Source organism: Poecile atricapillus, chromosome 16 (assembly GCF_030490865.1).
Source record: "Poecile atricapillus isolate bPoeAtr1 chromosome 16, bPoeAtr1.hap1, whole genome shotgun sequence".
Classification (NCBI taxonomy): domain Eukaryota; kingdom Metazoa; phylum Chordata; class Aves; order Passeriformes; family Paridae; genus Poecile; species Poecile atricapillus.
Window position 1 is genome coordinate 1,873,950 of NC_081264.1, and position 24,560 is coordinate 1,898,509.

The 24,560-nt window shown below is 51.9% G+C and overlaps 2 protein-coding genes across 4 annotated transcripts; both read left to right on the forward strand.

Annotated features, from left to right (window-relative positions):
- Positions 1 to 174: 174 nt before the first annotated feature.
- Positions 175 to 1,509, forward strand: LOC131585323 (polyubiquitin-B). The gene is made up of 2 exons (XM_058851359.1): positions 175 to 365; positions 739 to 1,509. Exon 2 carries the CDS (start codon positions 745 to 747, stop codon positions 1,432 to 1,434), a length of 690 nt encoding a protein of 229 aa, XP_058707342.1. The 5' UTR covers positions 175 to 365; positions 739 to 744; the 3' UTR covers positions 1,435 to 1,509.
- Positions 1,510 to 4,678: 3,169 nt separating this feature from the next.
- On the forward strand, positions 4,679 to 24,249 carry SCARB1 (scavenger receptor class B member 1). Of its 3 annotated transcripts, XM_058851356.1 has the most exons (13): positions 4,682 to 4,905; positions 8,763 to 8,920; positions 10,491 to 10,632; positions 11,072 to 11,275; positions 11,469 to 11,564; positions 12,151 to 12,263; positions 14,138 to 14,304; positions 14,913 to 15,031; positions 16,072 to 16,145; positions 16,926 to 16,977; positions 17,437 to 17,583; positions 23,135 to 23,280; positions 23,315 to 24,249. In XM_058851356.1, the coding sequence occupies exons 1-12, from the start codon at positions 4,786 to 4,788 to the stop codon at positions 23,252 to 23,254; spliced, it is 1,512 nt and encodes a 503-aa protein (XP_058707339.1). In that variant the 5' UTR covers positions 4,682 to 4,785; the 3' UTR covers positions 23,255 to 23,280; positions 23,315 to 24,249. The 3 variants fall into 3 exon arrangements, with proteins under 3 accessions (XP_058707340.1, XP_058707339.1, XP_058707338.1); XM_058851357.1 differs by lacking the exons at positions 23,135 to 23,280; positions 23,315 to 24,249 and adding an exon at positions 19,863 to 20,038 and having other exon boundaries at positions 4,679 to 4,905; XM_058851355.1 differs by having other exon boundaries at positions 23,135 to 24,249.
- Positions 24,250 to 24,560: the final 311 nt, after the last annotated feature.

Below are 24,560 nucleotides of genomic sequence, written 5' to 3' on the forward strand. Positions count from 1 at the left end.
TGCAGGGTTTAAACCCCTGAGCACAACGAAAGACTCCGACAGAAACTTTTATGGCTCCGACTTGGGGTCGCCGACATGGCCCAGCCGCGGCCCCGCTCCGAAAGCTCCAGGCCGGGTTTTCCCGCCGCTCGCCGGCCCGCGCGCGCCAGCCTCAGCGAACCCGCGCGAGGCGCCGATCCTTCCGCGCCGCCCTCTCACCCACGCAGGAGAGCGGAGGCGCGCGGCGCGAGGGCAATAGTGCGCGGCGGAGTGATTCGAAGGCGGGGCGGGGCGCCGGGCGCCATATAAGCACCGAGCGGGGGGATGCGTGGCGCAGTTGGCGCTAGCTGAGCTTTGTGGTGTCGCTGTGGCCGAGCAGCGCCGCGGTGAGAGCTCGGCGGGGAAAGGGCCTAGACGCGGGCTGGGCGGGAAGGAGGGGTGTGTGCGCTGAGGAGCTGCGGCTGGGGGCGATGGCGGGGGGAGGGCTGGGACGTTGCCTTCCCTCTTTAACGGCAGCACCGCGAGGCGGTGGCGGAGCAGGGCGAGGGGCCCCTGCCAAAATGGCGGTGGCGCAGGCGCAGCGGTGCTTCAAGATGGTGGCGGGCGCGCGCCTCGGGCGGGAAGGGGAAGCGGGTGGAGACCCCGCCCCTCCGTGGGTGTGGTCGGGGGCTGGCTGTGACGTCACGGACGGGGGCGCAGCCCTGGGTACGAGGAGGAAGAGGAATATCACTAAAGCACAGCGGGTTTTGCTTCTTCCAGGGAAAAATGCAGATTTTCGTGAAGACCCTGACTGGCAAGACCATCACCCTTGAGGTCGAGCCCAGTGACACCATTGAGAATGTCAAGGCCAAGATCCAGGATAAGGAAGGCATCCCTCCTGATCAGCAGAGGCTGATTTTCGCTGGGAAGCAGCTGGAAGACGGCCGTACCCTGTCTGACTACAACATCCAGAAAGAATCCACTCTGCACCTGGTGCTGCGCCTGCGGGGTGGAATGCAGATCTTTGTGAAGACCCTGACTGGCAAGACCATCACCCTTGAGGTCGAGCCCAGTGACACTATTGAGAACGTCAAGGCCAAGATCCAGGATAAGGAAGGCATCCCTCCTGACCAGCAGAGGCTGATTTTTGCTGGCAAGCAGCTGGAAGATGGCCGTACCCTGTCTGACTACAACATCCAGAAGGAATCTACCCTGCATCTTGTGCTGCGCCTCAGAGGTGGGATGCAGATCTTTGTCAAGACCCTGACTGGCAAGACTATCACTCTGGAAGTCGAGCCCAGTGACACCATTGAGAATGTCAAGGCCAAGATCCAGGATAAGGAAGGCATCCCTCCTGACCAGCAGAGGCTGATCTTTGCTGGCAAGCAGCTGGAAGACGGCCGTACCCTGTCTGACTACAACATCCAGAAGGAGTCAACTCTGCACCTTGTCCTGCGCCTGCGGGGTGGTAACTGAACCAGCAGGTTGTTGCTTCCAAATAAAAGGTTCCCTGCACTTGTTCATTCCAATAAAGCTGTTGCATCCGTGAAAGTTTGTGTCCCAAGTTACATTAACAGTCATTCATGACATTGCCTGACTCCAGCTCTCTAATAAACAATAATTATGTAGTTTCCACAGACAAAGGAGTTGCAAAACTGTCTTATGCAAGGCCTCCACATGCCTGGTGATTGTAGCTAATCCCTTAGCCGTGGTTTTCCTGGGGTTGTGTAAGTGTTCTGATACCTGGCTGGAGCTCAGTGCCCGCCTGCAGATGTTGTGCAGCTGTGGGCATTGTGTAAGCCGGGATATGCAAGGGGAAGCTGTAGATATGCCGGAGTCGGAAGGCTTTGAAACAGCTCTTGGTTGCCCAGCAACTGCCCTTATTTTGGGATTAGTGGAGGAACAGCAGAAGGGTGATCCTGCAGCTCTGTCACAGCCTAGGGTATCAGGATGCGACTGCTGGTCCTGCAGCCCTTGAAAAGTGGGGTGGGAATTGTAGATCTCATCAGTTACAGGGTGGACTTGTTTTTTTGTCAAGCTTAATGACATGAGGCAAACAGTAGTTTCAGATGTACTTACTGGAAATCTGAATGTGCTTCATTCCAGCTGTGCCCCAAGTGGAAACGCTGCTGAGCTGAGCTGTCCCAGAGCAGTTCCTGTGTGCTGTAGAAGCCCTGGCAAAAGGGAAGTTCTCACGGAAGCATTTGTAGAGGTTGCAGGAGGGACTGATGAGTTAACCATGGCTGTGCTGGGGGTGTGGAGAGGGAAAAGGGAGAGTAAAACAGGAATGCCCTTTCCAGGAATGGGGACATGGACTCACCTGGAAGGGGATAGGTGGGAGCTGGATAACGGTCTGAGCTGGTGACTGGCTTCAGGGGGGCCCCAAAGGGATCTTGCACTGCCTGGGTGGGATAGCAGGGTGTAACTCGGGTAACCCTGGTTGTTTTTAGTAGTGTGGCCTCTAAGGAGCAAGTTTGGAGCGCTGAGGTCTGTGGAGGAGAAAGCATTTGAATATTAAGGAGCTAAATCCTGTGTGGGTGGGAGCTGGTGCTGTGCCATCCTGGACATCCTGTCCTCCCCCAGAGGAGTGCCCCGGGCTCTGCCCACGCTGCCCTGGCTCCTGAGCTGAACCCCAACAGCTGCAATGAACAGTTTGCCATTGCGTGGGCTTTCTGTCCTCTTGGGACATCAGAAATCACAAAGTGAGCATCTCTTCAGCAGAGCTCCTTGAACACAGGTGCCTGCTCAGCCAGGGGAGGGTGTCACTGCAATGCAGGGAGCACAACTGCACGTGGTTCTGATTCGAAGGCAGCCTGACTGCCATCAGGGGAGAACTGCAGGAGGACACGGGGCGTTTGATGAATGTCAAAAGCCTCCAGAAATGACTGCAGAGCTGTGTTTTAAGAAATCCTTTTTGATGTCTCAGTAAAAAACCTTTGCAGTGGCATCTTTAAAAACCACGGTGCTGGGCATATCCGTAATGGCCTGGAGCAGGCTGCGGGAAGCCTGGAGGAGAATCCTGTGCTGTGGTCTCGTGAGCTGGGTCAGCCTCTGCTGACCACAAAGGGAATGGCATCAGGTTGTGTCAGGAGGGTTAGAATATGTGTTAGCAAAAAGTTCTTCCCACAAGGTGGGCTGAACAGGCATCCTGGGGCAGTGGTCACAGCACCAAACCTTCCACGGTTCAAGATGAGTTTAGGCAACACTCTCAGGCCCATGGTGGGATTTTGGAGCTGTTCTGTGCAAGTTTTTGACTTGATCCTAGTGGGTCCCTTCCAGCCCAGGACATTCTATGGTTCTGTGACCTCTGTGGGTTGCTTTGCTGGGTTTGAGGAACCTCAAGGCTCGCAGTGCCAACGCTTCAGAGGCAGCACCCTTGAGCACAGACCACAGCTGGGGTGGGATCGACCACGGAATAACAAAATTTGATGAGAACAGCAAAGCATGTCGAAAACTTTAAGGTTGTCTTTTGTTCTAACCGTAGCAGAACATGCTGTTCCAAAGATCTTCTCACGGTTGCATTGTTCCACAGCGCCTCAGGGAATCTCCTGGATTTTACTGGGGTTTATTGGGATTTGAAGAAAAATTCCTTTCACAGCATTTTTTTGAAAAAAAAAAAAAAGATTTAAAAAGTAAAAGAAAACACAACGCCTACTTTGTGCTGTTCTGAAGGCATTGCTGCTGGGAGAGGGGACCCATCCCACAGCGGAGACCGGCCAGGATTGAACAGAGACATTGGTTAATTGATCTGGTCATTAAACAGAGACAATTATCAGGGTAAGAGGTTTAGAAGGGGGGAAAACCACCACAATTAAGTGTAAAGATACAAATTCAAATGCTCCACCGAGGTGGGGGCCCTGGCAAGAGGCAAATCCTGTGCTGTGCTGGGCCCTGCCATGAGATTGTGCCTCCTCTCATCTTGTGTGTGGCAGGTGGAAGCTCTCCAGCTTCCAGATGTGTTAGCTCAGCTGGGACAATGGGATGTTGCATGTGACTGATTTAAAACAGGCTCTCACAGGCTGGACTCTTTATTTTCTCCTGCTTTCCAGATGCTTCTGGGGGTGAGTCTCAACGAGGCTTTTGCTCAGGGCCATGTTCAGATGCACAAGATAGACAAAAGACCCAGTTCCTTGGAAAAGCAGGGTTGGGTTAAATGCAAAATTAGAGGCAGGTTAAGGGGTGATGGATATTCACTCCTCAGGCAAGACATTTACATTTGTATATATATCCACATGAATACAAACACGTTTATGTAATCTTTGTCTAGCGTGTAATGACAGAAGGAATGGCTTCTAACTGAAAAAAATAAGTTTAGATTAGATATTAGGAAAAAAATCTTTACTGTGAGGATGGTGAGGCACAGGAACAGCTTTCCCAGAGAAGCTGTGGCTGTCCCATCCCTGGCAGTGTCCAGGGGCAGGTTGGATGTGGCTTGGAACAACCAGGGATACTGGAAGGTGTCCCTGCCCATGGCAGGGGGCGGGACGAGATGATCTTTAAGATCCCCTCCAACGCAAACCCATTCTATTCCACAACTGCACGACTGAGCGATATTTTACCTATGTGCACATTTTCCTGCTGTCCGTATTTTAGCAGTTTTCCCGTTTTTCCGCGGACACACGCGCTCACATCCACGCCTCGCTCGGGCTCCCATTCCCGTGGTGCCGCGGGGGGCGGGGCTGGGGGCGGAGCCTCCCGGGGAAAGCCCCGCCCGGTGCCGCCTTGGCCCCGCCCCCTGTGCCGGGCCGGGCCGGGCCGGGCCGCGGGGCCATAAAGCGGCGGCGGGACCCGCTCCCGGTCCCGCTTCGCTCCCGGCTCCGCCCCGCCATGGCCGTGGCCCGGCGCAGGCTGTCCGTGGGGCTGGGGCTGGCCGGGGTGGCCTGCGCGCTCCTGGGGGGCTGCATGCTGCTCCTGGGGCCCGTCATCATCCGGCAGCAGGTCATCAAGGTCAGCGGGGCTGGGGGGGCGCGGGAGGGGCCCGCTCGGCGGCCGTGAGGAGCGGGGTCTGTGGAGGGGCCGGTGCGGAGTGCAGGGTGCGGGCCGAGGCTGGAGCCGGTGCCGGTGTCGGTGCGGGCCGGGGCCGGGGCTGGAGCCGGTGCCGGTGTCGGTGCGGGCCGGGGCTGGAGCCGGTGCCGGTGTGCTGCGGGCCGGGGCTGGAGCCGGTGCCGGTGTCGGTGCGGGCCGGGGCCGGGGCCGGGGCTGGAGCCGGTGCCGGTGTGCTGCGGGCCGGGGCTGGAGCCGGTGCCGGTGCGCTGCGGGCCGGGGCTGGAGCCGGTGCCGGTGCGCTGCGGGCCAGGGTTGGTGTCGGTGCGGGCCGGGGCCGGGGCCGGTTTGCTTTGTGCAGTGCTGTCCGCAGAGCCCGGAGCTGGAGGTGGCAGCGTCGCTGCTGCAGCTCCGAGCAGCCTCGGGCTCCTAACTCAGGGGAAATGCGGCCTTGGGGTGTTCCGCCTTTGGCGATAGTAAATTTGCCCGGAGTAAGCAGGTTAACCACCGCTGGTTAACGAGGGCTCTTTGCATCACTGGAATTGCACGCAGGGCTGGGCAGAGCATCACCCGAAGCACTGATGCTTCCTCCCTTCCCTCCTGCCTCTACTCGAAGCACCTGCTATTCCTTTCACAAATAGAAGAGCAGAATACCGGGCTGACACGTGCTCTGGTGAGATGCTTTCCCAACAGCCTGGTGTTGGGAAACAGGATGATGTGCAGGAACACTCCAGAGAAGCCTCGAGCATGGAACAGCCTCCAAGTTATCCTGTCTCCTAGACTGAAAGCCTGAAGAGTTGTTTCTCTGAAGACCTGTTTTTATCCACAGGAGAGGTCCTGAGGCTGAAGAGGGTTTGTCCCCAAAATGTGGGGCTGTGGGTGGAGTTGTTGGTCTGTTCAGTAAATGCTGTGCAGTTTTATGAACCAGCACTCCTGTCCCTGCTGCTGGGACACCAGTTATCCTGCTGTAATGTAGAGCTCATCCCCACATTTAGCCAAACCTTTTTCTCCCTGTCCAAGGCAGATGAGCCTTGGCCTTTCTCCAAGCTTCCACCTACCCAGGTCAGCCCCTGAAAATTTGCTTCTGATGAAAGAGGTGAGCAAACACCTCATAGCCAATGGCTGGTGCTGCGTGTGGCGCAAAGTCTCTGCCGAAAATGACCTACTTAAACATCCCCCTTGGAAGTGCTGCTGTCTGGGCAGAGCCAGACAGTCCTGTAGATTAAACACTAGAAAATCTTTGTTCTGTTCCAGGACATCAGGAACTGGTACCTGTAGATAAGAGGCTGAATGGCCCCTGTAGAACAGAAATGACATTTCTGTCCTCTTTTTAGCTCTTCCTGATTTTTTCAACCTGATTAATTAAGTCCTAGTAATTTACAACAAGAACAAAAGATGAGGAAAACCTTTGTTTTTCCTCCCTTCACCTCAAGCCCTCGGTCTCACCATCTTCAGCATGACACAAAATTGCCCTGAGCTCATATTGTTTCCATTTCACATTAAGCATAATAACGGAGTGATAATGGGTGATGAGAAACCTTGAGGCCCTTACTGAAACTCCTGTGTTGGTCTTCAGAGTAGTGTGGGTAAGAGGAGCTTGAAGGGCTGGGGTTGGGCAGGCAAAGGCTGGTTTGCCCATGCTGAGCTCTGTCAGGACGGTGTATAAGTGCTCAGTTGCAGAGAAGTGGTTGTTCCAAGGATGTCTTTGGGTGAAGTCTGCAGGGAAAGACACAGGAAGCAGGGAGCTTGGAGCCTGTCTCCTGCCCCGTCTGCACAGGGCTGCCTGTGGGGTTGGCCCTGCAAAACCTGGGGAACATTGCTTTTCTGCGAGCATCTGGAATGCCACAGACCTTGCTGCCGAAGGTATGAGCTTGCACACAGTGAGGCTGCATCAGCTCATCCCTCTGCCACCCCTGGCTGCTCCACTTGGGACCTGCGATGCTGCCCTGGGTGGCAGGAGCCAGGAGCAGGTGACAGCCCTGTCCTTGCTGATGTAGCAGGGTGAGGAGGAGGCTGCTGAGAGGATGTGGAGGGTGAGGTCTGACTGACACCCGGCTTAACTGCTCCTCCCAGTCTGCAGGGGAAACCTCAGCTCTCGGTTTTCCTGAGCAGGGTGCCTCCCTCCTGGAGAAGCAGGATCTGGATGCTGTGGTGGAACTGCTGCTCTTTGGCCCCATCTGGAGCTGATGGGCAGTAACCAGTTCCTTTCAGTTCCTCGGGAGCAAAGATCAGTCTGGTCAGGAGGGGTCAAACATCTCAATGACCCTTTGAAACCCATCTAGTTGACAAATATTTTTATTTCAGATGCATGACCATGTTTGTTTTTACCTAAAAGTAGTTTAATTTTAAGCCTATCCTGTTGTGGGGATCTTAGTAACACCTGTGGAGTACCTTGAGCTGCTGTGCCCGTGTGTGAGGGAGCTGGGAAAGGGAGCTGGGATGTAGCTCCATCTGACTGGGTACTTATTATAAAAATAAATGCATATGCAACAAGTGGTCAAGCGAGTGTAGTACAGAACAAGCTGTTAAAGGGAAACAAGATGTTCTTGATCACAGTAAAATCGACACTTGGGAATCAGGGTTGTAAAATAGACTAAATAAAAAGTTGTCCTATTACTGCTTTTTTGCCATGAAATCATTGAGGCTGGCAATTTAGAGCAGCATGTGGGCATGGAAGTGGTGATGGGAAGGGTTTGCTAGGTTAGATGGGTTACACAGCACTGTGGAGATGCCTTTCCAGGGCTAGGGCTTGGATGAGGGGCTTGCAGAAGCCTGCTGCTCGCAGGTAGCTCAGCCTTGCCGTGAAATGCCTCAAGAAAGATGAGGTGTTGTGGGGGGAAGCCTCTGGCACCTCAACTCCCTGTGTCAGCAAATATCTGCCCAGTCAGAGTGAGCTGCTCCAGGGCAGGAACTGTGGGGCTGCTGAGCTGCACCAGCATAAAGCCCATGTCCCTCCTCCTGTTGGTGGATCAACTCCACTTCCATAAGCTGGCTGGGTTACCTAAGCAGGGAGAAGGATTTGTGCTTGCAGAAGAAACGATTATGGTGGAACACATCCAAAGTAAATGTTCAAGAAGGAACAAGCTCTCGCCCCTACTGCAGCACCCTGGAGGCAGGGAGGGAGCAGAGGCAGATGTGCCCATGTGCCAGGTCCTGAGCTGAGGAGAGCTTAAGTTGTCTTGGAGCTCCTGCAGGCATTTCCCAGCACACAGGATAGTGATATGGGAACATGATTGTGCCTTGCCTTTGACCTGCCTCATGATCTGCCGTGAGTCAATGCAGGTTGGCAGCTGAGAGGAGGCAGAGGTGTCCTGTGCTGTGCTGTTGGGACACAGCTGGGTTGCCATCACAGTTCTCCATCTTTTTTTTGGGAATCTAGTGGGCTCTCCCTGCTGGTACTCAAACAGTTGTGTGGATAGCTGTGCCACTTCTCTGTGCTTGCTTTTAGCTGTGTGGAGCTGCCAAACCCGTGAACAAAGGCCTTTGGGACAGGGTTGTTTCTGCCAGACAAGTAAAACAGAGTAGTGAATAATTCAGAGCCAAGTCTCATCAAAACACAAGGAAGCCCTCTGGGTAGGATTAGAAAAGTTAAGCCTGAATAAATAAGCCAGTAGACATCCTGTGGCATAAACCTGATGCTTCTGTACACTCAGGAGTTTTTACTGTAGATCTAGCTGGATTTCAGTCTGCCTGATCCTCACACACGTGGATCCTCTGGAGAACTTCTGTTGTAGCTGCCACCTTGTTGAGCTGAGGGTGGATGTGTTCATCTGCAGCCACAGAGCCCAAAAGTTGTGCCTCCTTTTTTTCTTTCCTTACAGAACGTCAGGATCGACCCCAGCAGCATCTCCTTCCAAATGTGGAAAGAGATCCCTGTTCCTTTCTACTTGACAGTGCATTTCTTTGAAGTGCTGAACCCCCAGCAGGTCCTCCAGGGAGCAAAGCCGGTGCTGAGCCAGCGTGGACCCTACGTGTACAGGTCAGGTACCAGCTGTGGTGCAGCTTGGCATGAGCCTGCCCACTGTGCTGCCTGCCAGGCTGCTGGCTGGCTCCTCTGGCAGCAGGACATGGCATCAGCAGGCTTGGTGGGAGCCCAGGGACACTGGATTTTGAAGTGATCCAAATGGGCTCTAGTTGCTCTGATCTTGCTAAGACACACAAAGGATCTCTGGTCACTGAGACAGCGAGATTGGTGGGTGCTCCACTGAGTTGTGGAGCTCTGTCTTTTTCTGGGGCCTGTTGGGCAGGCAGAGCTGGGCTGATGTGGTCCAAACATGGGTATCAGTGGTGGTAGTGGGTGATCCTGCCTTCAGAGTGCTCTTCTTTTATTTTCATTGTGCATTTAAGAGCCCAGCTCTTGAGCTGGATCAAACTTCATGGGTCAGCCTAAGTCCTCATCTAACCTGAGCCCCAAAATGTGCCTAACGTGAGCACCCTGGTCATGGGAGCCAGTATGGAGAGCAAGTATGGAGCACCAGCACTGGGTCAGACCCACACAGCAGGGCTCAGTGTGTGTGCCATGGCTGAGGATGGTGGCTGAATCCCCAGGTGCTTCTCAGCACCTGAAAGAGGAAGCAGTGATTGATGTTGAGTGTGTGAACTTCCACGTAAGAAGTGATCTTCAATATATTAGTGCCTACAGTAATGTGGTGAGGTTGAATCAGCAGCCTAAGCAAGCTCATGTGGGAAGATTACTGGTTAATCCAAAGCTGAGCAGAGTGCAGGGGGAGCCTGCAGTTTGTGTGTGCCCTCGTTTCCCCTGGCCTCAGCAGGTCCCCCTGTGTGGTTTCTGTATGTTGCCATCACATTGCTCTCCTGGCTTGGGGAAAAGCTTCACTTACTGTAAATGAGAATAAACAAAGGGGCAAAGCTTATTAGTGTCCTTGTGTTCCTGCTGAGCAAGATTAGTGCCCTTCCCTAATGTGGGCTGTAAAACACAGGCTCCACAGTGAAGGACTTTGTTTTTGCTGGTGAGTTGAGCTTCAGTTCCTCCAGGAGCAGTAACAGGCTTGTGATGGCTGCAGAGCACTGCAGCCCCCATGGGGCAGGGGCTGAAGTCCAGCAGCACTGGGCAGTGTGCAGGACGTGGATGGCCTGAAGGAGCAGGAGGGACACGAGGGAACCCAGGAGACATCGGGGAGAAAATCAGTGTGGGCTCACTGGCAGAACATGTGGCATCTTGGCTGGTCCTCTCCTGTTTGCAGGTTGTTCTGGTGTGGGAGTTGCTGTGCCTCTGCGTGTCTGAGCACCTCTCTGAGGTGGCTGGGCTTTCCAGTGGCTGTAGGTGAAGCAACAGAGGAGACTTGTGCTTTTGTTTTATATTTCTTGGGTACTGAGTTAGGGAGAAACACTTTGTGTCTGCAGGAGTCCAGTCTTGTCAGGGATGCCTGGCTCCTGGGCTGCCCTCTCCTCCTGCCAGACCCTAACCCTGGTTGGGGTGGGAGGTTTATATCTGTTCCCACACTGCCTCCCCCAGCAGCAAGCCCAGGCCTGTGCAGCTCCTAGGCTCTGCCAAGGGATGGTTCCCATCATCTCCCATCTCTTTGCAGGGAGTACAGGCGTAAAACAAATATCACATTCAATGACAACGATACCGTTTCCTACCTGGAGTACCGGAACCTTTTCTTCCAGCCACACTTGTCCAATGGCACAGAAGATGAGTACATTGTTGTGCCAAACATTTTGATGATGGTAAGTGCTTCTTGCCTGGATGGGTTCCACCTTCTGAGCTTGCAGGGAGGGTGGTGATATCCAGCACTGAATTACTGAATCACTTTTTTGTGGGGCTCAAGGCTGATCAAGCAATGAGGTGGTTAAGCTTATATAATGTAATTTTCTGCTTTCTGGGTGTTAATTGCTCTGTTAGGCTGCTACTGTTCCAGAACCGCAGTGTGCAGAGCAGCTGGTCTTGAGTCTGCAACCTCATCTGAGCATCCTGTGGGGAAATCAAGCCTGTGAGCCCTCAACTGCTTTCTTCCCCAGCTGAGAATAAATTAAGAACGTCAGTCTGTCCAGAGGATTCCTCTGGGGCTATAGATGGGAGCAGCAGAATGATTTTGGTTAGCAGCAAAAATGCTTCATCCTTCGTAAAGGTGGGGCTCTCATCCCAGGGGTTTGTTTTCTTTCTCAGGGAGCAGCTGTGATGATGGAAAAACTGCCAAAGTTTTTCAAGATTTTACTGAGTGGAGCCCTGGCTGGCCTGAAACAGAAGGCGTTCATGAACCGGACGGTGGGGGAGATCATGTGGGGGTATGAAGATCCCCTCATAGATGCGATAAATATGATTGTTCCTGGCCTGATGCCTTTCAAGGGGAAGTTTGGACTATTCATAGATGTAAGTGTTGTTTGGGAATGCTAAAATCCCAGCACTATTGATCCTGGGGACAGCTCAGACTCTCAGCTGAGGAGAAGCTGAGTAGCTGACGGTGTGGGGGGCACCCCCAGAGCTGATGGGGCACCCAGAGTCAGGAACACTTTGCAGTCTTGCTGTGAGCAGTAGATTAAACAATCTTTTATTCTCTCTGCAGTTCAACAACTCCAATTCAGGACTGTTCACAGTAAACACAGGCATGAAGGACATCAGTCAAGTTCACATGGTGGATTCGTGGAATGGGCTAAAGAAGGTGAGTGTCTGGCAGCAAACCTTGAATAATGGGGAATGCCTGATTTAAAGCAGGGTAGGCTGAAAGCTCTGTTGTGTGGGGCTCAGGTTTGAAGACAAGCTTCCACAGGACTTCAAGTGCTGCAACTTCTGCTCTGGCAAGTTACCAGGAGGCAGCCACGTGGCAAAATGCTTTTCATCTTGCGATTGCATTAAATTCATCTCCTCATGGGTTTCACTGGCACTCCCTTGCAGTGCTGTTGGAACTGGTTGCCTCTAATGGTTGAAGTCTCAGGCTCCTGTGGCCTGTGCTGAAGGTGTTAAATACTCTTGTTAAAGGATGCTTTACTCTCTTCCCTTGTGGAATTCTGCTCCTGGCTAAAATCAGCTGAACACAGAGACCAACCCCTGGGGGCTGGTGGTTCTTGTCGATTAATTGGGTGGATGTTTGGCTCACAGAATCATGGAGGATGGAAAATATGCTCAAGACAGGAAAGATCTTTGATGCTGCTATGGAAGCACTGTGGTGTGGTGGACATTCCTTGCAGGGGTGAAAGCTGACTCCAGCAAGCTCATCCTTCTGAGTTCTCTCTACACTTGTCCCACAGGTGAACTACTGGCGCAGCAGCCAGTGCAACATGATCAATGGGACAGCGGGGGAGATGTGGCCACCGTTCATGTCCCCCACCTCCCTGGAGTTCTACAGCCCTGATGCCTGCAGGTGAGGCCAGAGCTGCCAGCCTGTCCCCATACAGGTGGCAGGACACGCTGCACCCATCCTGCACACCTATGCAGTGACGTGGAGGGCTCAGGATTTGTTCCTGTAGTTAAAGTTCAGCTGCAGTTTGGGTCTGTGTTATCTGAGCTTTGCAAACAGTGTAGTTTTCTCATTGTCAGTATCTTGTGGTGTCCATAAATACCTTCCAGATCACTGGAGAAGTCCATCTTACCCACGTTTAATCAGTACAAAATAGCCAGATGTGGTTATCTAATGGAGATAACATGTGGGCAGTTAGAAAGAGAAGTAAGGATTCTCAGAGGGAAATGCAACTGTAACTGCAGGACTCTTTCAGCTGACTAAACTCTTGGAAACATTATGTCAGGGGGGAAATTTGTGCCACCATTTCCAGGCTCTTTCTTCTTTTTTATTTTTTCTTTTTTTTTTTTTCTCCTTCTGCTTTAGTAAGACACCCTGACCTTAGCTGATCACACAGGGCTTAAAGTACCCTACAGAGCAGCCTGTGTGCCTGTGCCTGAGGCTGGAAGGAGGGGAAGCAGGCACAAATCCCCTGTTTGTAGCTTGGGGAAGATAATGATAATTCTGCCTTTGTAGATAGTGCTGCAAAACAAGCAAGTGCTCATTTTGAATCGAGAGCAATGACCTCTTCAGTGAACAAACAGACAGCTGAGCCAAGCAATAGCACAGGGATTCCTCTGCACAAGGGACAGCAGCAAACACCAAAATGACCCGGAGCCAGGAATTTACAGGGAACTTTAAACACATACCTGTTCCTGTAAAACTACAGAAACCTCGGGAACAGAGAGCATGCTTCCAGACAAGGCTTCTAGAGAAGTGGAGGAAACCAAGCTTGGTTTCTCGTTGGCACAGGAGGTTCCTGCCACACAGAACTGTGAGGAAGTGGCTCAGCTTCTCAGTCAGTTCTGTCTTCTCCCCAAACCTCTGCCAGTGTCCACACAGTCACAAACATCAGCTGGTAGGCTGAGAGCATAGCTGCCTTTCTGCAGGGCAGGCAGGGCCCATCTCCTGTGCTCTGTGCATGTGAAGTGCAGCTGATGCTGAGAGGCAGATAGTAAGGTTTTATCCTGCTGATGTGCTACAGCAACCTCTGCCTCGTTGCAGCAAGGTGAGCAGAGCCAAGGGGCACGTGTGAAACTGCTGAACATGCCCCAAATCCCCCATCCTTAGTGCCAGCATCAGAAGGCCTCTGTAGGAATGAGAATCCCCTTGGCCTGCCCAAGCTGTTCTGGCAGCCCACTGTGACCCTCTTACCCATTCTGTGATTCTCTGATCCCTGCAAACCTCACTCAAGTGTGAAGGGAGAAAATTTTTGTCCTGGAAACTTGCATTAAACCTGGCCAGCAATATTGCAGCCCAACATCAGTAGCCTCTGGTAGCAAGAAAAAAATGTTGCTGTGTCACGTAGGGAAATTTTCCACTGCCTTGGCAGTCTGTTGCAGGAGTTGGCTTGTGAATTTATCCAGTCCCTGCCCTGTAACGGAGCACCTCGGAGCCAAGGCTTGCATAAAGTGGGTATTATCTCTTGGAGAGCAGCCCTGGGGATTACTACATGCCTTTAAACAAATCTCAGCTGGATATAGCAAACAGACCTATAAGCCTGTGGTTTCTCTCCCTAACTCTAGTCCTGACCAACCCTTTAGATGTACTTAAAACATGGAAAGCAAAAGGCCTAAATACGCACTCCCCATTCCCTGAAGCACTGCTCTGAGGGTTTATCTTCATCTCAAAGTCTAAGTTACATTGCAACTTCATCTTATCCAACCAAGATAAGAACCCACTTCTGGGCTGGGAACCTGTTGGCTAATCCTGATCCTTCTCCACCGAAACCCTTCCAGATCCATGACACTGGTGTACGAGCAGTCTGGGGAGTTCAAGGGTGTGCCCACCTATCGCTTTGTGGCGCCGAAAACCCTCTTTGCCAACGGCACGGACTATCCACCCAACGAGGGCTTCTGCCCCTGCATGCAGTCTGGCATCCAGAACGTCAGCACCTGTAGGCTCAGTAAGTCCTTTCCCCCCTGGCTGTCCTTAATGGACCAGTATTAAATCTGAGATGAAATACAAGCTTGGCTGTGCAGAAAACCAGCTCTAGTGCCTGCTGGGATGCTGAAAAGTACTGGTGGGCACTGTTTGCAATGAGGGAAAGAGGGAAAACCCTTGTGCCTGAAGTTCCTTCAGTGCCCAGCCCTATGAGAGGCTGGCATTTGTGGGAATGCCCAGGGATGCAGTGGGATCATTACAAGCCCTGGGCTGGTGGTGGGAGCAGGGGACAGGCAGCCCCCCACAGCTGCCAAGTTAAATGTTGAATGTTAAAGCTGCTTTGGACACCCAGTGTGCATCACACAGGAGTGACAGTCCGGACTGGGCGTCCCAACTCGTGTCTGGGAGCAGGAAGCTGCCACACCATGGTGTGCTGGGAGAGACTGGGTGGTCTTAACCCTCTCCAGTCACTGGAACGACCCTGCAGAGAGGGAAGGGAAGGAGGCTGCTGGTTGGGAGGAGAAAACAGAAAAGCTGTTCAAAACAAGTACCACAAGGGCTTAAAAACCTCAAAAAAAGCTCTTGGGTATATGGGTGGAGAAGCTTAAGGTGTCTTTTCATCTCATGCAGATGCACCGATGTTCATTTCCCACCCTCACTTCTACAACGCTGACCCATCCCTGGTGAGCGCAGTGGAAGGCCTGCACCCCAGCAAGGAGCAGCACGGGCTTTTCCTCGATGTGCACCCCGTGAGTGAGCCCACCAGGGCCTCCCCTCGCCCCAGGGACCAGCCCAGCATGGGGGGACTCTGCCATCAGCTGAGTGGTGGCACTGCTCTGCTCTCGTGGCGCTGATTCGAGCAGGTTCCATAGTGCAAAGACTGGCGAGGACATGTGCAGATAAAACTATCAAAGCCATAAACTAATTGAATAATTAGCCTGGCTTCTAGAGAATTGCAGAACTAATTATAAACATAATTGTTTTGATAAGCACGGTGAAGTTCTTTCCACTGACTCAGGCCTATAACACCAGGAGGTGTATCTGGCAGCAGCCCAGCTATGCCCCAAATCTGCAAATGCACATTGCCATGAGAACTGCCTGGCAAAGTCTGAAGACCACGCTGTGGCTCAAGCTGGCACCTCCATTTTTGGGCTGGCTTCTTCCACTCTGTCAACCTGCCCATCTGGAACTGACTGCTTTTGCACTGGGCTGCTGCTGTGTTATACCCCTCACGTACCTGCAGCATGGGGGTGAAGTCACCACTCCAGAGGGGGTGATTTGGGGTGTGCTGAGGTATCATTGTCCCAACTGCTGTTGGGAAAGGGACTTTGGGATTTTCCACCTGCAGCCTGTATTGTGCATGGTCAGTTTTTCCAAATGTTCAGTGATGTTTGCTCAAGCAAAAAACCTATTTCTCTCTTGAGGTAAGGTAAACTGTGTCTTATCTAAACATTGGGTTATGACTGCTTTTCTTATCGCAGTTATGAAAATCTAATTAAGTTTATTACAGTATCAAACATCTACTGATAACAGTACAGTTAACTATACTCTTATCTAGCTGCAGGCTGCTGACTACAAACAGGGGATGGTCCAACAAAAATTCTCTGCTTGTAAAAATGTGTGGCAAAACTGCAGAGTCATGAGAAACCAATGTCTTAATGGGTGTCAACAAGACCAGCTTTGAAGTGTGATGTTTTGGTGGTCTTGGAATGTTGCCTGGCAGAGTCTGTTGGTCCCCACGGAGTCACTTGGAAGTTACTGATGAACTGGTTGTTCCCTTCCTCTGCAGATGACAGGCATCCCCATGAATTGCTCCATCAAGCTCCAGCTGAACCTGTACATAAAGGAGGTGTCTAATATAATGTAAGTTATAGAAATGGACTAGGACTCCTAGGGATGTCCATCTGCCTTCCCTGAGCAGGGAGCTCTGCTGATGCTGAGGTTGCTGCAGAGTTTACTCTCCCCAAAGACAAAGCAGCTTTTCCATGACCAGTTGTCCTATTGCTGGAGCCAGCTGGTTGAAACATCAGCCATTCCAGTGACCACAAGTTCCATCCTTTAGAGTGGCTGCCTGTTTGCTCAGCTCAGGCAGTGTCCCTGAGGAGCTGCTCACCTACACTGAACTGCCTCTCAGGAGTTACCTGCAACATGGAGAGGCAAAACCCACTCTGCCTGCGGGGCAGAGAGTGCAGCCTGTGTCCAAAAGTCACTTCCAGCTCCATGGAAGCAAACAGGAGATCTCTAAATACCAGCAAGGGTGGGAGCGTGCTTTGCTGCTTGGGCTGAGGGGCAGATGTCTGCAAACAGCCCCCAGGGCTCCAGGTGAATGAAACATGAGCTTTACCATTCTGGTTCACTGAATTTCCCATCCCTGGAGCCCAGGTTTGGGATGGCACTTACTGCTGTCCTCGGGCAGTTAAGCCCCCATGGCAACACGAGCTCTGCTCTTGCATGAAAAGCACCTGGTCCTCCAAGGTGGGAGCAGCTCACTGGAGCAGCAGGGATTGCCACCTCCTTATGCTGCTTTCCTGGCAGCTGTCAGTCTGTCAGACATGTCCCCTTAGGAAGAATTATGGTGCTAATTGTGACCTGATCAACCATAAACCTAAGTGTGTGCTTCTTTTTTAATTTTCTTCTCCCCAGTCAAACAGGGAAGATTAAGCCAGTGGTCCTGCCGCTGCTGTGGTTTGCAGAGGTGAGCTGCCTTCCTTGGCCTGATTCTGCAGAGCCTCTCCTGCTTCCCCATCACCCACTGCTGGGGAAACTCCACTTGGGATAAAGCTTTAAGCCAGCCAGACTAATTAAGCACCAACAGAGGGCTTTTCAATACTTGGCTATGCCATTAATCCCTCTGAGCTGAACAAACCCTGCACTATACTTGGTAAATCTCTGGCTCTGCCCTAGATGTGGGGTTAAATAGGGCCCTGGGCAGAGCTGCCAGCATCCCTGTCCTCATGTGGGCCCAGGATTGCAGTCTCCAGCTGTGGGTGCATGTCCAGCTGCCTCCCACTGTTTAGTGAAAGCTTTTAGCCTGACTGACTCTTCCATAAATTCCCTAATTTACACTGGGAGGTGGTGGGAAAGGAATCATTCAGGTCTGTCTCAGCCCTGGACGGGAGGGAAATGCCACTGACAGCTCTGCTTTCTCGAGCAGAGCGGATCCATCGAAGGCTCAGTCCTGAAGCAGTTTTACACCAACCTGGTGCTGCTCCCATCGGTGCTGGAGTACCTGCAGTACATCTTCCTTGGGCTGAGTGTCCCACTCATTACTGCAGCAGCTGTGCTCATGGCAATGAGTAAGGTAAGAACCCACAGATGCCTGGTGGGAAGCGCTGTCAGTCAAATCAGACTCAATCAGATGTAGTTTGGGCTGACAATCTAACATGTCTGAGGAAACATTGGCTGATGCCACCAACAATCTCCTAATGGTGCCAGCAGGTAGCAGCAGGACTTCCTTAGCCATCTAGAAATTGGGCTGCAAAGAGATAACATGAAGCATTCCTGGCTTTTTTGGTGCACAGCAGTGATGAAAGTGGCTTCCTGGAGGAGGAGGAGGTATTTCTCAGCTCACACAGCTAGTGAAGAACCAATCCTAGTTTATCAACCCAGCCTCCATTGAAGGCAGCAGCAGCAGCTCTGTGCCATTGCACAGATCTGCATCTCTGCAGGCTCCCAGCATTTTTCCAGTCAGCACAGAGCCTTCTCCAGAGGATGGAGCTATCTGAACACAGCCTGTTAAGTGGAATGCAGTTGCTGTGTTCTTGCAGCAGGGACACAGCCACTGTGGCTGCCTCAGCCCAGCACAGATTCTGTTTCCTTGAAACACACTTGATTTCTGTGCAAACTGCTCCAGAGGGCTCTGGAAGTGAAACCCTCAGAGCCTTTGTGGATCTGGGTTTACTGAGAAGTGAAGACCTTTGAAGGCTGCTGGGAGTTGGTAGCAGGATTGTGGGGCAGGCAGTGGGGTGAGGCTGAGCTGAGCTGTCAGGACTGAATATAAAACAGCCAAAACACTCAGTGGAGATCTGTGGCTGTGGCTCCATGGTGATCTGGTAAACACTAAACTCTCTGCAAGCTTTAGTTCTGGAAGTGGAGATCTAACTTCCTACCCTAACCCTGGATCAAAGGAGGCTGGTTTAGCTTTGCACTGCAGTCAGGTGGCTTAGGCTGGCTCTAAAGCTGCAGAGGTGAAGAGGCTGCTTGTGGGGATAAAAGGCATTGCTTGGGATGAGAGCAGACTGAGGGGAAGCCTGTGTGAGGGGCTGCCTTTGCTCAGCAGGTTCCTGCCCTTCCTGAATCACCCACCTTAAATGGTGCCAGGGTTCTCAGAGTACCACGTAATTGGATTTTAATCAAGTCTGCAATTACTTAAGTGACTTAAACACATGATCCCAAATCCCCTTGTTCCTCCGCACACTTCCCTGCAGGGTGGGTGTGATGCTAGGGCCCAGCATGGAGCTCAGAGCTCCCCACCAAACCCTTCCTGTGCTCCCAGGATGGTCCTGGGGTGAACTGCTCCCTTCAGCACACGTGAGTGGTTGCTGGCAGACAGGCTGCACTCTGCTACATGACCCCAGGGGCTCTGAAAAATGGCTGGGCAGCTATTTCTAACCCCTTATGCAGCCCTGAGCTGGCATTTCCTCTTTGTGCAAGTCTTAATTCCTGGTATCAAAGAGATTTAACCATGCTAGAAAGGGTCAGGGAAAAAAAGCTGGATTTTAAACTCTTTCAAGCCAACTGAATATCTGCTTGTGGAGTATCCCAAACCCAGGCATAAGCCAGCTGTACTTCTGTGCTCAGCCAAAAGAGTCATGAAGTGTTAGGACTAAAAAACAACGGCAGGAAGTGCCTGACTACCTGGAAAGTGATTAAAATACCTCAATGACCTTACAAATCTCTAAGAAAGCTATACAACAACACATGAAGGTCTCCACCTAATGAGTAGATAAAAGGTTGTACACTGGAAGACAGCGATTTGCAGCCAAGGTGTGTTCCTCATTTGATTGAAGTGTTGCTGATCAAGCCCTGATTGCTTAATCGTGCACAGTTCTGCCTCCCGAAGTCACAGGCGATGTCAGAGGGGACCCTGAGCAGGGACATTGTCCACACCTTCACGTGTCTGCCAGCGTGAAGGTCTCCCTGAACCCAGCTCCTTTCCTCAGATGTCTGGTGTGCTTCTGGAGGGAGCAGTGTGCTCTGTAGCCAGTGCAGATCAGGTAGTGTGAAACACTTTCAATCTTAGTCTAGTTCATAGTGCAGCCAGTTTGAAATGCATCTGTTGGACTCACAGCTCTAAAAAATGCATCATCTGTACAGGTGTGAAATACCCTTGTAGCTCTCTGCAATTGTGGCCTAAAGCCTGTGTGGTGGCACTTTCAAAAGGCAAACAGACCATTTTCAAACTGGCTTGACACTGAACAAAATCATAAATAGGACTTAGTTTAATCTAAATTTCGAAATCTTCATTTATAACTAGATTCTAGTTAAACAGTGATTTTTTTTTCGAATCTCCTCCGAAAATTGGAACCCTGGTGAAATTCATGTCCAAGTGCACCATAAACTAGACTGATTGTCTTCTAGGAAAAATGCTCTTTATTTTGGAGTAGCAATAAAAAGAGCTCAGACAGTTATAAGGCAAACCAGGCCATCTCTGCCAAAAATCTGCCTCCGATTAAGGGCACGGTGATGCAGGAAGCCAGACTGTAGGTGGGTACCCAGTCAAGGTAACATGCTTTTCTCTCATCCTGATTTGATTAAACTTCACTTAAAACCAATCAAATTAAATGTTTGCTGTCCACATCTCCCACACATGCCCTCCTGGCAAGCTTTGCTGCAACGGTGTCGTCCCATGGCTTTGTTTGGGGCAATTTAGATGTCTTAATGCACTTAACCAGGTTGCAAGCACGTGCTCTTATTGTTTCTCCTGGTGTACCTGATCAGTAGGTAATAATGTCAGCAGGGATCTGGGGAAAAGTAGGATTGGTGTGAGGAAATGCTTTTCTTGCCTGTTTTCCCCCCCCATCTTGGAGTGTTTGAGTTCCAGAGGTAAGTTTTTTGAATGGGTAAAAACTTGTGGGGTAACAGAGATCAGTCCACTGGTGGGTGTCACCCCTCCCCTGCATGCAGGGAGCCTCAGCAGAGAGGCTTTCAGGAGGGAATTTCTGATGTATAAAAATATCTGGGTTTGTATTACAGGAGCACAAAATCACTGAGTCGTTGAGGTTGAAGGGACCTCTGGAGCTCATCTATCCCAATCCCTCTGCTCAGGCAGAGTCACCTAGCTCAGCACCATGTCCAGATGTCTCTTAATGTCTTCAGGAATGGAGATTCCCCAGGGCAACCTGTTCCCGTTTTTACAGTTTTCACAGGAAAAAAAAAGAAAAAGAAAAAAAAAAAAGTACTTCTTAATGTCCAGGTGGAATCCCCTGTGTTCAAGTGTCCCTTTGCTCTTGTCCTGTCCCTGGACACCACCAAGAAGAGCCTGGCTCTGTAGTTACACCCTTCCTTCAGAGCCTTGTTTTCAGTGGTAAGATCCCCCTGAGCCTTCTCTTCTTGAGGCTGAACTGTCCCAGTTCTCTCAGCCTCTGCTCACATAAGAGACAATCTGGTCCCAAAATCACTTTGGTGGTTCTTTGCTGGACTCCTCCCAGTAGCTGCATCTCTCTTGTCCTGGGAGGCGCAGAACTGAGCGCAGTACTCCGTGCATGGCCTCTCCAGTGCTGAGCAGAGGGGAAGGATCACTCCAGGACCTGCTGGCAACACTCCCAGTGCAGCCCAGGAATCAGCTGGCTGCCTTTGCTACCCAGCCATGCTGCTGGCTCACCTGCAGCTCGGTGTCCCCAAGCCCCTGAAGTCCCTTTCTGCCCATCTGCTGCAGAGCTGGGTGACCTTTAGTGTGTACTGGTGTGTGGGGTTGTTCATCCTGAGTGAAAGACCTTGCACATCCTCTTGTTGAAGCTCATGAGGTCCTTCCAGTCCCTTTCTCAGCCTGCTGAGGTCCCTCTGGTGTACCAGCCACTCCTCCAGTTTTTGCAGCTCATTAATAAAGATGTTTAACAGGCCTGGACCCATATTGACCCCTGGTGTACACTGATGGTTACTGGCCTCCAGCCCAACTCTGGGCATGGCTGTTCAGCCAGTTTTCAGTCCCCCTCACTGCCTGCTCATCCAGTCCCTACTTCATCAGCTTCCCTGTAAGGTTTTCATGGGAGATGGCACCAAAAGCCTGGAGTCCAGGTGGACAACATGTACTGTTCTCCCCAGTCATTTCATCATCGATGATCAAGCACAGTTTCCCCTTGATGAAGCCCAGTGTCTGCACTTGATGATTTAATTGTCCTTCATGTGCCTGGAAGTGGTTCCTAGAATTAGCTGCTGCATCACTTTCTCCAGGATGAAGGGAGACTGACTGGTCTGTAGCTCCTGAGGTCTTCCTCCTTGATCTTTTTCAAGATTGAAGTAACTTTTGCTTTCCTTCAGTCTTTGGGCCAGGACTGGTCAAAGACAACAGGGAATGGCCTTGCTGTGACATGAGCCCACTCATCCCATCTTGGTCCGTGGATTTGTGCATGTTCCTTAAGTATTCTCTGACCTCATCCTCTTCCACCAAGGGTGCATCTTCCTCGCTCTGGATTTTCCCTGGTTTCTGGGGTCCCCTGCCCCTTTCAGCCCCAGGCCCTCATGGTTCCCTCTTCTTTCTTTTGTCACCTGGGTACTTAGAGAAGCCTTTCTTGTCTCTGACATCCTTGGCTGGATGCAGTTCCAGCTGGGTTTTGGCTTTCCTGTCTTCATCCCTGCATGCTGGGAGAGTTTCCCTGTGTTCCTGCTCCCACCTTCCATACATCTCCTTTCTGCATTTGTGTTTGGAGCTCCTGGTTCATCCGTGTTGCCCTGCTGGCATTTTTTCCTGGCTTGGGATGCTTGTTAGGGTGGACTGTTCTTGAACTTGGAGGAGGTGTCCTTTGAATATTAACCATCCTTTTTGTCCTTACTTTATCCCCTCACCTGAGGCCTGTAGACACTTTTAGAATCATAAACACATTAAGGCTGAAAATTCCTCCAAGATCTTCAAGTCCAAACTTCACCCAAATACCACCATGCCCAAAGAGTCTCCAGGTGTTCCTGCTGGTGTCACTGGTGCCCACACTGGAGCAGCAATGGGCAGCAGTCCAAGGCTTAGACAAGCCTCACTGTTCCTCCACCACACCCCAATCCACGTCCCCAGCGAGCAGAAGGCTCTGGGTGAGGGGCAGGTTGGTGTCTCTGTCCCCAGCAGCAGGAAGGGACCCGCTCCTGTCGCCTGCTGCTTCCTCCTGAGGTTCTTGCATCAATTAGGGTCAGGGCCCACGTGGTCTGTTTGAAGGCATATCTGGCTCCTGCTCAACTTTGAGGGTGGTGAACCTGTTTTGTAGGTGTCAGTGTAAGAGTTCAGGTGAGGAGGAGCCGTATTGGAGCCAGGGGGCACCGGCTTCCACCCTTCCCCAGAGGCTGCACCTAGCGTTATCCCAAGAATGAGTGCTGCCTGTGTGTGCTGCAGCCTGGGGGTCTCCAAGCCCTCCTGTCCCTCTCCCTTCCATCTGGGATGCTGTGCACTGTCCCACAGCTCCTCCACACCGCTCCTCAGGCTGGGTGTTTGGGTGGTGTCACGGGTGCAGGTGGGCAGGAATGGAAATTATCTCCTTTTGGTGGGGCGAGAGGTACAAAAAGGAGGTACAAAAAGGAGGTACAAAACTCTTCCATTTAAGAAAAGGGCCCTTGGCAGCTGAGAGAGGCTTGGGGTGGGCATGCCCCGGGTGGGGACGTGGTGGCACCGCTGGTGTGGCCAGGCTGTGACCTCTGTCCCTCCCCTGCAGAGAAGCACCGCGGAGAAGAGCCCCCGGCCCCTCGGCACGCAGAGCAAGCCTCTCTCCTCCGAGACCACGCCGCTCCTGCATGACACGGACACCCTGAGCCAGGATGGTGTCATGGCCTGAGCCTCACCCTGCACTGGGACACGCTGCCCACTGGGACACGCTGCCCACTGGGACTCATTTCCCACTGGGACACGCTGCCCACTGGGACACAGCCACGCTGCAGGTGACACCTGCTTCGGATCCCCAGAGCTCTCTGGAAGGTGAAGCCCTGGACAGCTCGGCAGAGAGCCTGCACAGCACGGCAAAGCCATGGGATAATCCTGCTGCTCAGCATTCCTGCTCATCCAGAAACCTCAACCCTTGTCCCCAAGGGCCCGCCTGAGCCACGGCCCTTCTCTCCGGTGGAATGAAGATGGTTGCTGACTGATCCAAGAAGTTATTTGCAATTTAAAACTGCCTATTGCTAGGGATAAAAGGCACTTTAATGGGAGCCTTTAAAATAAATGAGGTTTGTATAGGTAGCACTGATGGGATTTAGTGATCTTTTTAAAAGCCACTGTTCATCTCACCAAATGGGGCACGCTGTCCTGGAGCCACTCACAGTTTTATTGCCACTTGATGTAACTGGACTACACTGCAAATCATTTCTGGGTGCTGTCACTTCAGTGATGTCTCTTCCCACAGCAGCTGGAGCCTGCCTGGGGCTGCTCCAGCCTTTGCATGTGTTGGAGAGTATTGGTGACTTCTAAAGCCCCAGTTCTGTGTCGTGACCTTGTGCTCCACAGCAATTCCAGCTCACAGCCCTGTTACCTAATCTCTCCTGGCTGGAGGTGACAAGGTGAGCCTTGGCAGGAGCTCGGTGGCACATCTGAGCTGTCACTCAGCTCCTGGCAGTTGTCCCTGTTCAGTCTGAAGATCAGCTCTTCTGGCCATGGCCATTGGCACTGGGAGGCCATCAGTGGCTCTGGTCACACTGCCTGACCACAGGAAGGGGGAGGCTTGACCCTGTCCTTCTGTTAATGAAGATATTTGTGCTTTTGAGGAGGGATGTGTGCAAACATGAAAGCAACAATGGCCTTAAGCAGAATTTGATTAAAGTATTGCAGATTTCTGAAGTGGTGTGTTGGGTGACCTGGGGGTGGGTGGTCTTGGGTCACACTTCTGTGGGAAGGAACCCCAAAGCCCAGGAATATTTTTGGAAAATTACTACTCTGTAGTTGTCTACCACACCTGCCTTGCCCAATTCCTGCCAGGAGCTTGGGAAAACCAAAGAGGCCAGTACTGGAGCATCTGGCAAGGATGGGACAGAGAATCTCTGCCCTGGCTTGGAGCAGAGGACTCGTTGCACTGTGTGTGACATGGATACTCATGGGGTCTGGAAACCTTTGTCCAGACAGCCCTGTGACTAAGCAACACTCTTCTCTTA